At 29.4% G+C, this 15408-nt stretch overlaps 2 protein-coding genes and 1 long non-coding RNA gene across 5 annotated transcripts; 2 read left to right on the top strand and 1 right to left on the bottom strand.

Moving 5' to 3' along the window:
• Positions 1-341: 341 nt before the first annotated feature.
• LOC124947526 (histone-lysine N-methyltransferase SETMAR-like) lies at positions 342-1374 on the bottom strand. The gene is made up of 4 exons (XM_047489803.1): positions 1354-1374; positions 1054-1248; positions 726-910; positions 342-567 (listed from the first exon to the last, which is right to left on the bottom strand). The coding sequence occupies exons 1-4, from the start codon at positions 1372-1374 to the stop codon at positions 342-344; spliced, it is 627 nt and encodes a 208-aa protein (XP_047345759.1).
• Positions 1375-3441: 2067 nt separating this feature from the next.
• Positions 3442-4475, top strand: LOC124947679. Its single transcript, XR_007100461.1, has 3 exons — positions 3442-3660; positions 3767-4234; positions 4282-4475. It is a non-coding gene; the product is annotated as an uncharacterized LOC124947679 (long non-coding RNA).
• Positions 4476-5561: 1086 nt separating this feature from the next.
• LOC124947724 lies at positions 5562-15363 on the top strand. 3 transcript variants are annotated; one of them, XM_047490272.1, is made up of 10 exons: positions 5562-5762; positions 6391-6611; positions 6726-6854; positions 7044-10774; positions 10840-11077; positions 11191-11368; positions 11459-11650; positions 11775-12311; positions 12389-12622; positions 12684-15363. In XM_047490272.1, exons 2-10 carry the CDS (start codon positions 6418-6420, stop codon positions 13752-13754), a joined length of 6504 nt encoding a protein of 2167 aa, XP_047346228.1. In that variant the 5' UTR covers positions 5562-5762; positions 6391-6417; the 3' UTR covers positions 13755-15363. The 3 variants fall into 3 exon arrangements, with proteins under 3 accessions (XP_047346228.1, XP_047346227.1, XP_047346230.1); XM_047490271.1 differs by having other exon boundaries at positions 6726-6866; XM_047490274.1 differs by lacking the exons at positions 5562-5762; positions 6391-6611 and having other exon boundaries at positions 6730-6875; positions 12684-15361.
• The last annotated feature ends 45 nt before the right edge of the window (positions 15364-15408 follow it).

Below are 15408 nucleotides of genomic sequence, written 5' to 3'. Positions count from 1 at the left end.
TGATATCGCTATTATCATCATTTTCGATATTATCGTTATTTTTATTATTATCGTTATTATTTTTATTATTAATATTATTATTATCATCATTAATATCGTTATAATCGTTATTATCGTCCTTATCGTTATTATCGTTATTATCGTTAGTACTGTTATATCGTTATAATCATTATTATCGTTATTATCGTTTATCGTTATTATTATATTATTTTTATTATCGTTTTTATCAATGTTGTTATTATTATTATTATTATTATTATTATTATTTTTAGGTTGGTGCGAATGAAATGTCGGATTCTTAAGTGAATATATTAAACTGCATATCTTTTTCCTAATGTTGTTTATTTATCAAAGTATGCTCCATTTACTTCAATACACTTTTCCCAACGAGATTTTAATGCATGGATACCTGTCTTGAAGAAATTCTGATCTTTAGAATCAATGAACTCTGATATGGCATTTTTCGGACTGTCTTCATTTTCGTACTCTTTAGCCCGTAAAAACAGTTCTAAATGTTTAAATAAATGAAAGTCGGTTGGCGAAAGATCCGGTGAATAGGGTTGGGTTCTGCAAAATTTCATATTTTAATTCATTTAATTTCGCAATTGTTTTGTACGATATATGCGGCCGAGCGTTGTCGTGGAGAAGTATTGGGCCATGCCGATTAACATGATGGGCGTGATGGGCGTATAATTTTTAATTTTTCATGCATTGCTTCAATGTACTGGCAATACTTTTCAGCTGTAATTGTCATTCCAGTTCGAAGGAATGAGTAGTGTATTAGTGCAGTCACATTCCACCAAACTGTGATTAAAATTTTCCGTGGATGAAGTAATGGCCGTGGAGTATGAGCACAAGCCTCATCCCTATCAAGCCACCTAGCATACCTTTTCCTATTGTCGTAAAGATCCTATTTTTCATCACAAGTAATGATCCGATCGAAAAATGGATCTCGATTAAATCGGGTTAGCAATGATGAGCATGATACGTTCAAGCGATCCAGCTTATTTCGCTCGGTTAGTTCGTGCAGTATCCACTTATCCATTTTTTCACCTTGCCAATTTCAGAAAGATGTCGTAGTATTGTTATATGGTCAACTTCCATTCTGCCAGCAAGTTCCCTTGAAGAAACAGTTGGATTCGTTTCCACCAATGGTTTCAGGGCATTATTTTTCACAGACGTTTCGGGTCTTCCACGCGGTTCATTTTGCAGGGAAAAATCATCAGACCGAAATTTTTCAAACCAACGCTGCACTTTTCAATCGTTCACAGTATTCTCCCCAAACGTCTGGTTTATATTGCGTGCAGCTTTTGCAGCATTATTACCAAGTTTATACTCATATAAGAAAATTACATGAATATCGGTTGAATTCATATCGGTGCAAAATTCAAAGTAAATAACAAAAGGGAAAACTTTTGAGAAAATCTTCTTTGCTAAAATGTGATTCTGGCAATGGACAGTACGACTATAAACCAGGTTATGTCAAAAACAAAAGCATTACAAAAACAGAGAGACAAACGTTCACATTTAAAGAAAATCCGACATTTCATAGTTGATTAATCCTATAGGAGAAACCATATAAAAAAAGCGCTGTAAGTTCTACTTCATAGGTAGTGTGGAAATCATGTTTTAATTTGTATTAAAATAATATAATATATAAGTATATTCATCAATTATTTTTAAGAAAATATTCGACAAAAATTGCATACTATGCGCACACTAGTTGGTCGTCTTAAATCCGTGGCTTCTCTTTTTACAGTGTGAGTTAAAACTATATAAAAAATTACTATATAAAAATAATTTTTAAATAAAATAATAAACAAACAATATTTCAATCGTAAAATTTATAAATATTTATTAAATAAATATTTATATCAGGAAATAAATATTACTTAATATAAGAACAGAATAAGAAAAAACTGTATGATACATTTTTACAATTAAAAAAATAAAATTTTTTAAATCAGAAGATAATAAAGATGGAATTGATTCACTAAAACTTTATTACTGAATACTTAAAAAGAAAATTAAACAATGATTATAAACTTATCGATAGAAATAATTTACAAAAATACAATATAAAATAAAAATACAATATAAAAAAGATAGATGAAATATTTAGCCTCTTACGAACGATTCCTGAATAATGAATCTAGATTCTGCTAATTGCTTATAAAATTTTACGTCTCTAGTATAAAAAATATGAAGGAAACTACACTTTTTTCTAAAATTTAATATCAAAAACATTAAGATCCATTAGTATGAACGAATGCACACGTATTTCTTTATTTTTACCATCTGTCCAAAGCTTATTAAATTTCCTGAGTGAATTACTGCAGTTTCTCTACATAAGCATTGCAAAATACGTTTTCTTATATTTAGAATGTATTAGAAAATTTGACCATCACTTTACGCACAGAACAATCAAGCAATTTGTCTACTCCAAAGAAATAAAACACACATTCAAAACTGTAAATGAAAATCAATAATGGGATGAGGAGCTTCGTTTCTTTTATCGCAAATTTCAAAGAGCGTCATTATACGAAACTTACTTTTCACTAAAAATATCGAAAAATATTAAAAATGGCCAACAATAAATCCAGGTGTAATTCTTGATCGAATTTGATAAAAAAAAGTCTCATTTTTTAAATGAAAATTTAAAAATGACTTTATCGAATTTTTGAAAAAAATCGTAAAAAATGTTTTTTTGACAATTGTTTATGCATAAAAATAATGCTTTTTCAAAAATTTAAGAAAGTCGTCTTCTTATTTAAGCATGCATCATTAAAATGAGACCTTATTCATTAAAATCGGCCAAGAATTATACCTGGGCTCATTATTGGATTAAATCATAATAAAACCGAAATGATGAACAGCTTTATCAATATTTAATTTTCGGCAACTTTATTAAAGATTAATAAAAAATATTATAATAATTAATTTAAAAATCAATCTGATAAATTATTACTATGTATAGAAGATAGGAAAAAACAATTCATTTGTTAAATTGCTAAATTTAAACAAAAAAGATTAAGTGTGATTCTTTTCTTTTATTTTATAAAAATGGAAACCTATGGAAGATGTATTCTAATGCCAAATAGGTTTGTATTTTTGATAAATTATTCACTTTTAACACGTTGACTGCCGTAAGGGTCACCGGTGACCGACACTCGACTTGACTACAGCGCCGTGGGGGCCACCAGTGACCGGCGACGCGACGAATAGTGAAAATACATAATTAGGGTAAACATCGATTCAATAAATTCTTTAAATAATACCATTGATTCCATAATGGTTTAAAGAAATTAATGCCATACAGAACATGTAATTATAATTTTATTAATACAAGGAAAATATACATATTATTTGTGCACATAACGATGAGTCACATTGAAACACGGTGGGTAAAGAAAAGATGAACTAGGACAGTCGGCACAATATGTCGCCACTTTTTTAGTGCAATTCTTTGCTCTCATTCTTTCTAACTGATTTGAATTTTTTTCGTAGTACTCTTTGCAAAATCGCCTTACATTTCGCATATTTCTCGGTTCCCTTTTAAGTTCATGACGACGTTTTTTCTGTACGCAATATCTTGATGAAATGGAATCTTCATCATCAAAACACTTCACTAAATACATTTCTAACTTCATCCTAAAATCGGTGACTGAAATATTTTTTCGAGTTGCTTATTTGTATAACACTATTGAATTTACAACACAAGTATTCAGCAAAAGCTCTATTGCCAATTTTCTGTACTACTTTACAGTTTTTCGCAATGGTGAACTATAAGCAGTCATTTAATCAGACAAATCAACTGAAGATTTCCCTAAATTATAATCTACTACCATTTTTGGCTTCTCATACGAGCAAAATAGTCTACAGAGCCTTGGGGGCCACCGGTGTCTCCCACCATGAAAATTGCATAAGACATGTTTATACAACTCACCTTATCTGCTGTAAATAATATTTGAACATAATATGCATCACATACTAAAAAATTTATGTTGGCGCCTTGCGCAAATTACATAAAATTCGAGCGACAGTCAACGTATATCAATTTTATTACATATTTAATCGTATGCAATGGCAGATGATTTAAGGAAAGATATGAAGGATGCAATTATAGATGATGCTCTATAATCATATTAAATTCAATTGTATACAATATTAGAAAGATAGTTCCTTTTAATGGAATATTAATTACATATAGAATATAGAATATAGGAAGGGAAAGGTATGTTTAATTAAAATTTATGAAGTCTTTATAATGTTTCGTTAAAGTTATACATTTTTACAGAACTCGAACTGCGAATTTATATACGTTAATGAATTTCTCTATGACAATGATGCTACAAATGAGTTAAGAAATGATTTGATGAAATTATAAAAATATTACTATATTGACTATGGATCACGAGATATAAAACTATTAAGATTATAAAATTATAACATCTTTATAAAACTTTATCTTTAAATAAAATTCTTCTGATATATACATTATATATTTCGTAGTTTTTATTTCGCATTTCATGTTGCTTTATATAATACCTTATTATCAATTTTAGAAAGAAAAATGGTATTGGATCTTGGATCGCAATTAAATACAGTTTTGTATGATATAAGTACTAAGAAAAATTATTGTATTTTATGTAGTTGTGTGTAATGTAGTTGTAATAAATACAAAATGATATATATCTTGTGGGCATATATCTATACAGATGCTATTGAAATCATTGATATTGAAATGACTCAAGAATTTTGTAATATTCAATGTAACATTGTATATCAATATGAAATGAATAATAGAATTGAAATTTTACATAAAAAGATTGAAGATACTTCAGAAATTGTAAGAACAAGTAATGTTGTCATGAATAATCCTTTGGAACTTTATTTACCTGAGTGTACAAATATAAATGTCGACATTTTTGAAAAGTAATTTAAAGAAGGGAACAATTCTTGTTGTATATCTAAATATTGAAACAATATTAACAGATTTACAAATAGCAGTAGTAATAAATAATTGTTTAAAATCTCTTCCACAGCATCAATCAAATGATCAAGCAATTTCTTCTTTTTCATTTAAAATTATTCAAAGTGATAATGATAAATACGATAATATTGTATGCTATGAAATTAAATGAAATACATAAATATTTTAATATACTTTGATCTAGATCAAATTTCAATTGTAACTGATGTGTCATATATACTAATTGTGAAGACATGAATATAAGTATAAAGATATGTAATATGTGTACATTTTTTACATGTGTACATATATTAATTATGTTTTTGTAAATAATTAACAAATATTTGTGACAATCAGGAGCTAAATAAAGATTCAAATTATTTCTCTTTTCATTAGACAGTGTTACCTAATTCAAAACTAAATATTGTCAAATCGAGATAGAAATTGATTATGAAGCTTATATCTAAATCGTTAATCTCATTGGCTAGAAAATATTTTCTACGAATATAATTGGACACAATTTGCTAGTTGAGAAAGTCACGAATAAGCGCCATCTTGTTGTGCTTCAGAGTACTTGCATTATGTTTTTGGAACAGGGATCGTCGTTTCACAAATTTGCGGTTGTGTATTAGGATAACAAAGAAGTAGGTGATTTATTAGGCGAATAAATAGAAAATTTATAGAGTTTTTGCGATTCTGCGCAAGAAATGCTTTTAAGGAAAGACATAGAACGTCCCCGAAATAATTCACGTATCTTTTGTCATTGCATACGAAGACAAAATAATGCGAGGTACGTATGTATGACGTACGATCAATAAATTAAGAAATTCGTATCAAAGTTTATTTTAAAGATGCTTTTCTTTTGCTGTAAGATATTAAATAGAAAAAATCTGAACGTAAATTCGTAACTGTAAGAAAAAGTTGTGAGCGTTATTTCCAATATTAGTAGTATCTAAATGATTATCTATACAACGAGTGTCCATAAATTGACATTAATCGTCAGAGCCCATATTTTACGATCCTGTTTTAAAAATTCGAAGACCGGGAATAAATGAAATTCGTAATACGTTATGACTTTGTAGTAATTTGAGTTGATATTTTGTGCTTAATTATTATATTAATGAATTATGAGTATATATGTACGTGAGGTAATTACATAAAAAGAAAATATTAAAATCAGATTGTTTATTTTTTAGTTTTTGCTTAGCAGATGTGCATCTGTTTGATAGATATTTAAAAGATAGTAATTATTGGTGTATGAAGAACACCTATGAATATAATTTTCTAATTATTTCCTTATAATATTTAAATTAATAAACAAGTTATGATTTTATATATCTTATAATCTTTTTGAAAGTTGTATTCAAAAGTATGAATTATGTCTAATCTAGGTATATCTTATATATTTGTATTCTTAGGTAAACAAGTATAAATGAATATGTCTCATGGCTGCAAGAAAGCTACACAACAGGGAAAATGGAAATATAGGAAGAGTACAACAGTGGTTACAAGATCAATCATTCTATACTTTGAGCACATGTAAATCTCCTTTAACTTTGCAATTTAAGAAATTGCAGAATCAGCAAGGAGGTAAAATTTATGATAAAGATATCCATCGAACATATAAATATTTTTTAAGGTAACTTTTTATTATTTGTTATAGATATAGAAAAGATAAATACTTTCAATAAGATAATATTCTTTGACTAATCTTTAATCTATGCATTTGTAAAATGTTAATTATACTTTACAGATATTTGCACAATAACTTGGATTTCTTACAAGAGAAATGGCTACCAATAGTATTTCTTTACGATATTGCTATTAAACCTCCAATAAGAAGTTTCTCTTACTTCAATAATGGATCAAATTTCAGTGAAAGGTTTTCTTTTAAGTAATAGTGGTACACCATTTTTTATTTGAATCTATAAGCTTACATAGCAGTTTTTATTCTTATAGTTGCTTTTTCGTGTATGAAACAACTTTCTCTTTATGAAACAACTTTTTGTTTATAAAACAGTAGTTGCATTTTTGACATAAAAGTTTGATTGATATCTTTTTGTCTCTGCAGAGTACATAAAATATGGTCATTATCAAGTTGTATATCTAAACGATATCTGAAGGTGGGAAAACGCTATGTCTTGATAAATACAAATCTTATGTCATTAGAAATGGCTGATTCTAGTGTAGAAGCTGACTCAGTCAATCATATTGAAACTATAACTTCAGAAAATTTGGATATAGATTTTGAGGAATCACAACTATCAGAGTATACTTCGACTGTTAATGCAACCCATTCAGCTCATATTACAAAAACAGATCATGAAAGCTATGTACCTGCTACTGATTTCAAGCATGATAATACCTTAACTACTTATAGTGATTCGCGTCGTAAGACGAAAGATTTAAATAAAATAACATTAATGGATTATCTTGTAAATGATAGCAGTGCTACAAGCTCTTCAATGAATAGCCAATATGAATATTTATCAGGTTCATCAATAGAAAATGCTAAAAAAGTAATATTACATAACGATGAGATTGCAGAGTATGAAAATGAAGTTCTTGGGGATCCATTTTATGAATCAGATTGTGGAAGTGAGGGAAATGAAACATCAGAATCTGTTCCGAAAGAAAATGATGAATCTAAAGAGAAAGTATTAGAGAAGCTAGAAGATGAAGAAATGCATGATAATTGTTCCCAAGCAGAAAGTACATGTGCAGAGAAAACGCAGCACAAATTGACTGATTTCACGCGTTCATCAGTATGCAGTAATTCTAATATAAGCAATCATTACTTTATAGATGCATCTTCTCTGAACGATGAAGTGGAAATTTTAAATATAAATGTTAAAGAAGATGTACAAACTGATAAAAATACAGGATCTTATATGTCTATTTCTGCTGATTTTGCACACAATTTATCAAGTACTACTGCAGATCAATTCTATAAGTTTACATGTCCACTTAAAGTAACAAATTTACAGAATGAATGTAGTAAAATTGCAGAATTTGAACCAGAAATGAAAGTAACAAAATACTTTCAACCATTTGCTGATATACCTAAGATAACGGAAGTTAACTCTACATTAATCAGCAAAGATGATGTGAATAAAGGTACAAACAAAGAGTCATTAGCTGTAGAAATTAAAGAAGCAGATAGCGGTGAAAGCACACATGCTTCACCTTGTCCTGATAATAGCTCAAATATCAATAATTCTCAAGATAAAATAAATGTAAACAGTGATGAGAACTTACTTTTGGATATTACAAATGATGAGTCAAAGAATCCTAAAGAAAGTACTACAAATTTTACTGAAAATACACAGCAACCTTTATTAATAAGAAGAAATACATTTGAACTTGATTCAAATGATAAGCTTTCTGTCTTAAGGCAAGAACATGAACGTAGACAAGGCAATCTTGTTTTTCAAAGTGCCATACCACAATATTCAGGACATCGTGTAGATAGTGATATGATTTCTAATGTGACAACAGATTCAACGGCTGTACCTATCAATGATGTATTAAATAATTTTACTTCTGATATTCAAATAGCAGCTACAAATATGCAGTATCGTACAGGATATTTATCTTTCGACAGTTATGAACATAACATTGATAAAAAGATATTAGAAAGTAATTATCTTCTGCAAAATAGTATAACTAATTCTGATGTAATATATCCTGCAGCAGATATAACGAATGATAAAGTTGCATCATACAGCAGTTATGCAGAGGATGATAGTGCACATAAGTGTAGCAGTAGCTTACCTGTTACTGTAGGTTGTAATATAGAAAATGTTAAACCTGTAGATGTCATCAGAAAAACTAAAAGAAATGAAACAGCTCCCATTATTTCTGGTGGTGTCAGCACATCAGATTTTACCAAACCTATGGATAGTCCTATCGTACAACGTAAAACAGAATCCACACCTATTGTATCAGGTGGTTCTGTAATTATGAATGATACTAAAGATAGACCAACAAGAATGTCTTCTTCCATGACTGCATGGATTGTAGATATGAGTGATTGTACAAAAAATGAATCAGGATCAAGCGCAAAAGATAACTCTGTAACAAATATGTCACAAAGCTTTTCTACTTCTGAATGTGTTAAGAATTCTATAAGATCTAACAACCATGAAAAGTATAGCAGTTTAGGTTTTTTTGTCAATTTAAATAATGTAGAATCTAAGGAAGAAACACTGGTTAAAGAAAATGTGGAAAACAAAAAAGAGCCACATAAAACTGATAAAGCATATTGTGAATTCTATATTGATATATCTAATAAAAATGATCTTCCAAAGAATAAAAAGATTGTAAAAGAAGATACGAATCATAAAAATGTTGAGGAAGGTGATAAGAAGAACATATTCTCTATGTTCATTGATTTAGGTGATCCACAAAAGACGACTGAAAATGCTCAGAAAACAATGCATAAGCGAAATTTATCATCATTTTCTGATAAACGCATGGAAGCGAAAATTGACGAAGTTGCAACAAATGAAAACTCTAGTACTCTTCAAGAGGATCAAGATTTAAATTCAATAAAATCTATAAAAGAAAAACCAAGACGAGGTGTTTTTATGTTTATTGAATCTGATTCTCCTATAGTGAGAAGACGAACGTTGTCCTCTTCAAGATCAGTTTTGAAACGTCATTCGTGGAATATCGATAAAACGCAAAGTAATAATGATAATGGACAACCTATTACTAAGGAATTAATAATAAAAAAAGAACACAAACGCGCGCATAGCTTATCAGTAGATCAAAGGGATTTGAAGAAGATCCAAACAAAACAAAGTTCTTCTAGTCATTCTCTTAGTGATGCTGCAGGAGGTGAATCCACAAATCATAAGAATTCAAACTCTTTGCAGGAATTGGAAAATAATTCTAATAATAATATGGATACATCCACAGAAGAATGTTTGGCATATGATATAAAGGATACACCACCAAACTCTCACATAGAAATCATTGATAAGGAACTACGTGCGAGTATCAAACATCAACAATACAAGGAATTAGGTAGAGAACAGCAGTTGGGAGATGATACAAAAATATATGAGGACGAATATTCAGATATGTCTGGATGGGGGAAGACGTGTACAGAAAGTACTAATGGACAAACACGTAAAAGTGAAACATTTGACATTAGCAGTGACAGTGGACCATCTCCAAATAGTGATAATCGTGATTATGAATTATCAGACTTATTAAGCAGAGATGTGGAAACAACCAATCATTCAACCAATCATAAACATCCAATCATTCCTTCGACTGGCAATAAAATATTAGAAACTCATAAATCTTTAAATGAAACAATTAAGAAAATAGAATGTGAATTAGAAGGCCCAGAGTATGAAAAATTAGATACAACTTATAACAGTCATACATCTATATCGAAAACAGATGAAAATCTTGTTAGCCATGATGTAAAGGAGCTACAATTAAATAAGAAAAAGCCAAATTCTAAATTTGTAAGACTTTCGGATTTAACCGAAACATCAGGACATTCTCATACATCTGAATATTTAATTGCCAAGGAAAATAGAGCTACATACCGTATGAGTAGTAGTATTCCAGAAACATCTTGGATCGAAAGTAAATTAGTTATGTCAAGAACAAATGATTCAGTAAGAACTCTCTCACGAGTATTTTCTTCTGTTATGAGTACTTCGCTACCGTCGAAACAAAAGTCACCGCTTGAAGATTTAACTGGTGATGGTGAGGCAGAAGGTATCATTTCTGAGAGTGACATAAGTAGCATGCAAAGCAGCATGGGACGTTCTGGAGCTGGTATGTAAATTATCATATACTTATATATTGATTTTCTAAACTATTGTTAAAATATTATTTTATAGAAGGAAGTACAGAAGAAACAGAAACATCAAGTTTGGCTGGAGGAAAACCATATAATCGATTGGGTGAAGATTTATTAAGAATGTTTTTGGAAGAGATTAATCCAGATGTTACAATTGATGTAGCTGGAAGACGAATTAGAGCACATAAATGTATATTAAGTTCTCGTTGTCAATATTTTGCGGCGATTCTTAGTGGTGGATGGATTGAAAGTGCAGGAAATGTGATTTCTTTACAAGGGTATATTAACATTATAATATCAAATATATATATATATATATATATATATATATATATATATATGTGATGAAATTTAATATTACAATTAAAATTAAGTTGAGAATATTTTACAGATATTCTTATAATGCAGTTCATTTTGCACTACGTCATATATATAGCGGAGAAAGCAATATACCAGATTCTATAAGCATTGTCGAATTAGCTACATTAGCTGATATGCTGTGTCTAGAGGGTCTTAAGGAAGTTATAGGTTATACCCTTAAAGTTAAATATTGTCATCTTTTTCATAAAGTAAATATTGCGTTTTTATCATGTTTCTAATTTAATATAAATATATTTAATACTAATATTGTTATAATATCGTTATTATAAAATCATTAGCCTTGCCAAGTATGTGCTGTTGGAGTATTGGAGTGTATGCCATTAGCTGCAGCTTATGGGCTGGATGAAATATATCGTAAATCTCTAAGGTGGATAACACGACATTTTGTACGAATATGGCCATGCAAAGCATTTGCAACTCTTCCAAGAGAATTGATGGAAAAGTGTTATTTACAGCATATAGTACATATGGTATGTGTAAAAGTACAATATTATATATATTTAGTATTTGTATGTATGATAATTATTCTTTTCAACATAACTAATATATTTTAATAATGTTGTTACTTTTTAATCTTATTATTCTACTGTTTAGTCCACAGATAATGTACTTCAAACTATGGTAGATTGTGATAAATTGTTAGCAACTTTGCCGAATGTACGATGGGCAGAACCGGTATACAGAATGGTTTCAAACTTGTTAGAAACGTCGCTAAAATTTTTAGCAGACAATTTTGCAGCTATATTAAATAATGAAAATTTTCAATCACTTGGTCGTGATTTAACATGGAATATAAGTCGTTTGGAGGATAACTTTTTATCAGCTGCAGAACATTTGCCACCTGAACAAGCATGTAAAAGTTATTCAAAGTTACATAAAATGTTGTTATCCACGCAAACAGATAACTTTCAGACAAAAATGAAATGGGGTCCGTTATTTATTGATTTTTTAAAGAAAATTCAAGCTCGTGTTGAAAAATGTTTGGTTCGTGAGGCAGCGAAGGCTGCAAGATCGACAACATGGTTAAAAATGGATTTGGAGCTTCGCCGTAGAATACAAGAATTAGCATGTCTTGTTATTTTACCGCACGAAACATCAAGATGTCAATCAAGGCATTCGAACTTTATAAAGGTACTCGTTACTTGTTGTTAAACTTTATAAAAATACTCGTTAAAGGAATTAAACTAATTTTATTTTTATTATTAAAGGAATCGAAAACATCGTCAGCTTGCTCAGCAAGTCGCAATTTAGATCTAAAACGTGTGAAAATGGCTATATCGGAACATAATGATAAAACAATGAAGCAAATGTCAACGACACAAACGCGAAAAATTCTAAATAAACCTAAAAGCGATCCTGTTGAACGAAAAATGCAAGAAGATAATAAACCAAGCACCAGTGATGCACCAAGTCGACCTAAATCATGGCCCAATAAAATAGAGGTAAATTTTAACATTTTTAATATGTTATATTATTTTCTTAATACGAATAAAAATTTTGTAGGTAAAATCTAGATATTTAGAACCAAGAACCAAATTTGTACCAAAAGAAAATGTGTCAGTAAGTCAAGATAAAGTGGTAATACAACGACGAAAAATCACAATCTCATCATCAGACTCATCGCGTACGTCTAGTCCTGCGACAAAACGAGTGACAGAGAAAAAGCCTATAGCAAGAGTAAAGCTGCCTGTAAAAAAAGACGTGAAAGCTCTTTCGTCTGATAGTTTGACAGAATCGAACATGACTAGACCAAACAAGAAGAAAAATGTGATCAGTAAAAGTTGTGGTATCACTCGTCCTGAATCACCATCCTTTAAACAGAAAAGCACAGAAATTGGATTGTCTGTAGATTCATTAGCAGAATCCAAGAACAAGACATCGGTTGTAAAGAAAAATGTTAACAAAATGGATACATCAATGTCTACAGATAGTCTTATGACAGAAATAACTGCAAATCCTAAATCTAATGCGTTACAGAAATTATCACCAACATTAGGAAAAAGTATAAACAGAGCACAAATTTATGACAGAACGAAGAAAAATATATTGCCGATTCAGCAGAAGAATCCATTAACGGTAACACGTAGGCCACCAAGATCATTAGAGAACTCAACCGCGGCCAGTAGAAGCAGAGCGGCAGCTATAAGTGCTTATCACGGTTCACCTAACCTACGTAGAAATCTTTTAGATGCTGCGAAGACACCAGATATTTCAAGTAAATCAGTAAATAATGTTGCTTGTCGGACAACGAACGCACGACAAGTTTTACAATCGACCACTATGGTTAATTCTATTGTTAAAAGGGAAAAGAAAGATAATAGTGCTAATCAGCAAGGATCCGATAACTCTAGCAGAAAATCTTCCCCCAAATCTGGCACTAACAGACCAAATAAGCCGGCCCTCGCTAATAAAAAGTCATCTTCCAAGGTCAACGATGAAAAGATCAAAACAAAGTGCCATACAGAAGAGACTCCCAAACAACTTACAGTGGGTTCTAGATCAGGCACGTTTCTTAAAGATGAGCCTACAATACTTAAAAAAACAGACATTAAGTCATCTCAGATAAGTACTTAAATGTGCATATGAAATGTAATCTTTTCCCAAGATACATACCTATTAATGAACATGCATAGAAAGTTATATAACGCAGCTACGAACGTGATAAATGAAATGAATCATGCTCAATGTAAGATAGATTGCAATTTAGATTATATTATGGCACAATCTAAATGCACACTGGAGATATGTACATGCGTGCGCGCGCATGCACATGTATAAACGTTCTTATAGCATGTGATTTTTTTGTTATATCAAATATCGCTACATACAGTCAAACGTTATATCTATACATACACACATACGCGCGTGTGTGTGTGTATATGTATACGTATATGTATATTTTAATCGCATTCCTTATTGAATTACTTTTATCATTGGAAGTTATACTATTCATTAATTCATAATTTATTTGTATTTTATATATAGTATAATTTATGTTTTGATTAGGACTGTACACATAACATTAAATTGTTGTTAGATGTACAATCGAATTTTTATGATAAAATCTTAAGTTAATATTTTAGGTTAATTAAAAAATAAAGAATGAAAAGGATTGTGAATTTATAAAATATTTTTTTCAGAGATAATTCAATTATTAATTAGTTGTTTTGTAATGGACTGCTAACAATAAGCAGATCTTATAGTCTTATAATAAATTTGAATATTTCGATTTTTTTCTTTTTAGCATCTATTATATAAACTAATATCTTCAAAGATCGGATGAAGCTTAACAAAAAATCATATATTACTTCACGTAGATATGTATTTTAAATGTTTGCAACTACATTTTCTGTCTATATCAAACATACATATGATATGATCACTTATAATATACTTTTAGGTAGTTGCAAAGATTCCCTTTCCAAATAGAGCCATGTTTATCTTTTATTTTTTCTAGCCTATTTTATTTCTACAGTACATCTGCAATAGGACAAATTATGATCGAATTTTACTTATTAGATATTGCCATAGTATATATGTATATTTAATTCATTGATGTAGATTTATAATCTGTATAACATTTAGGATATAGGGAATGTTGTATTGCTATATACATTTAATATATATAACAGTAAGAAAATGTCATATATGTAAACAAATTTTTATTTACTATTTTTAGATTTTGTATTAACTAATTTCGTCAATCGATGAAGATATACTATAGCAAAATAAGAAAGTATACATTTTGATTTAACATTACATGTGATATTTTGGGATCTAAATTGTTTTAAAACATATTATATCAATTATTTTCTTATACGCTAAACGATCAGAATAGAAAAAATATACAAATATTATAATTCTCTTCTGATCATTTAGAAATCTATTTAAAAAAGTTATTTACATACATTTGTTCTATTGTAGATTTAAGTTGATTAAAATTAAATATAGTCTTGAATTGATATATTGATATTTATTGAAATATAGTCTTGAATAAAATAATTTAATTTTTATCTTCATCGACATCTACAAAACATAAACTTCTTGCTTCGCCTTAGTGTACTGTACGTTAATATATTTATTTATTAAATTCTAATCTATATTTTGCAATGTACATTTTTATGCAATGTTTATATCTAGTCATTTGTATATTAATTACTTTTATGTAATGTTAATAAACATTTAAAAGTGTTAAAATATTTCAATTAACTTAATTAATCACCTAACT

This window comes from Vespa velutina, chromosome 3 (genome assembly GCF_912470025.1).
Source record: "Vespa velutina chromosome 3, iVesVel2.1, whole genome shotgun sequence".
Classification (NCBI taxonomy): Eukaryota; Metazoa; Arthropoda; class Insecta; order Hymenoptera; family Vespidae; genus Vespa; species Vespa velutina.
This window is presented reverse-complemented; position numbering and strand designations above follow the sequence as displayed.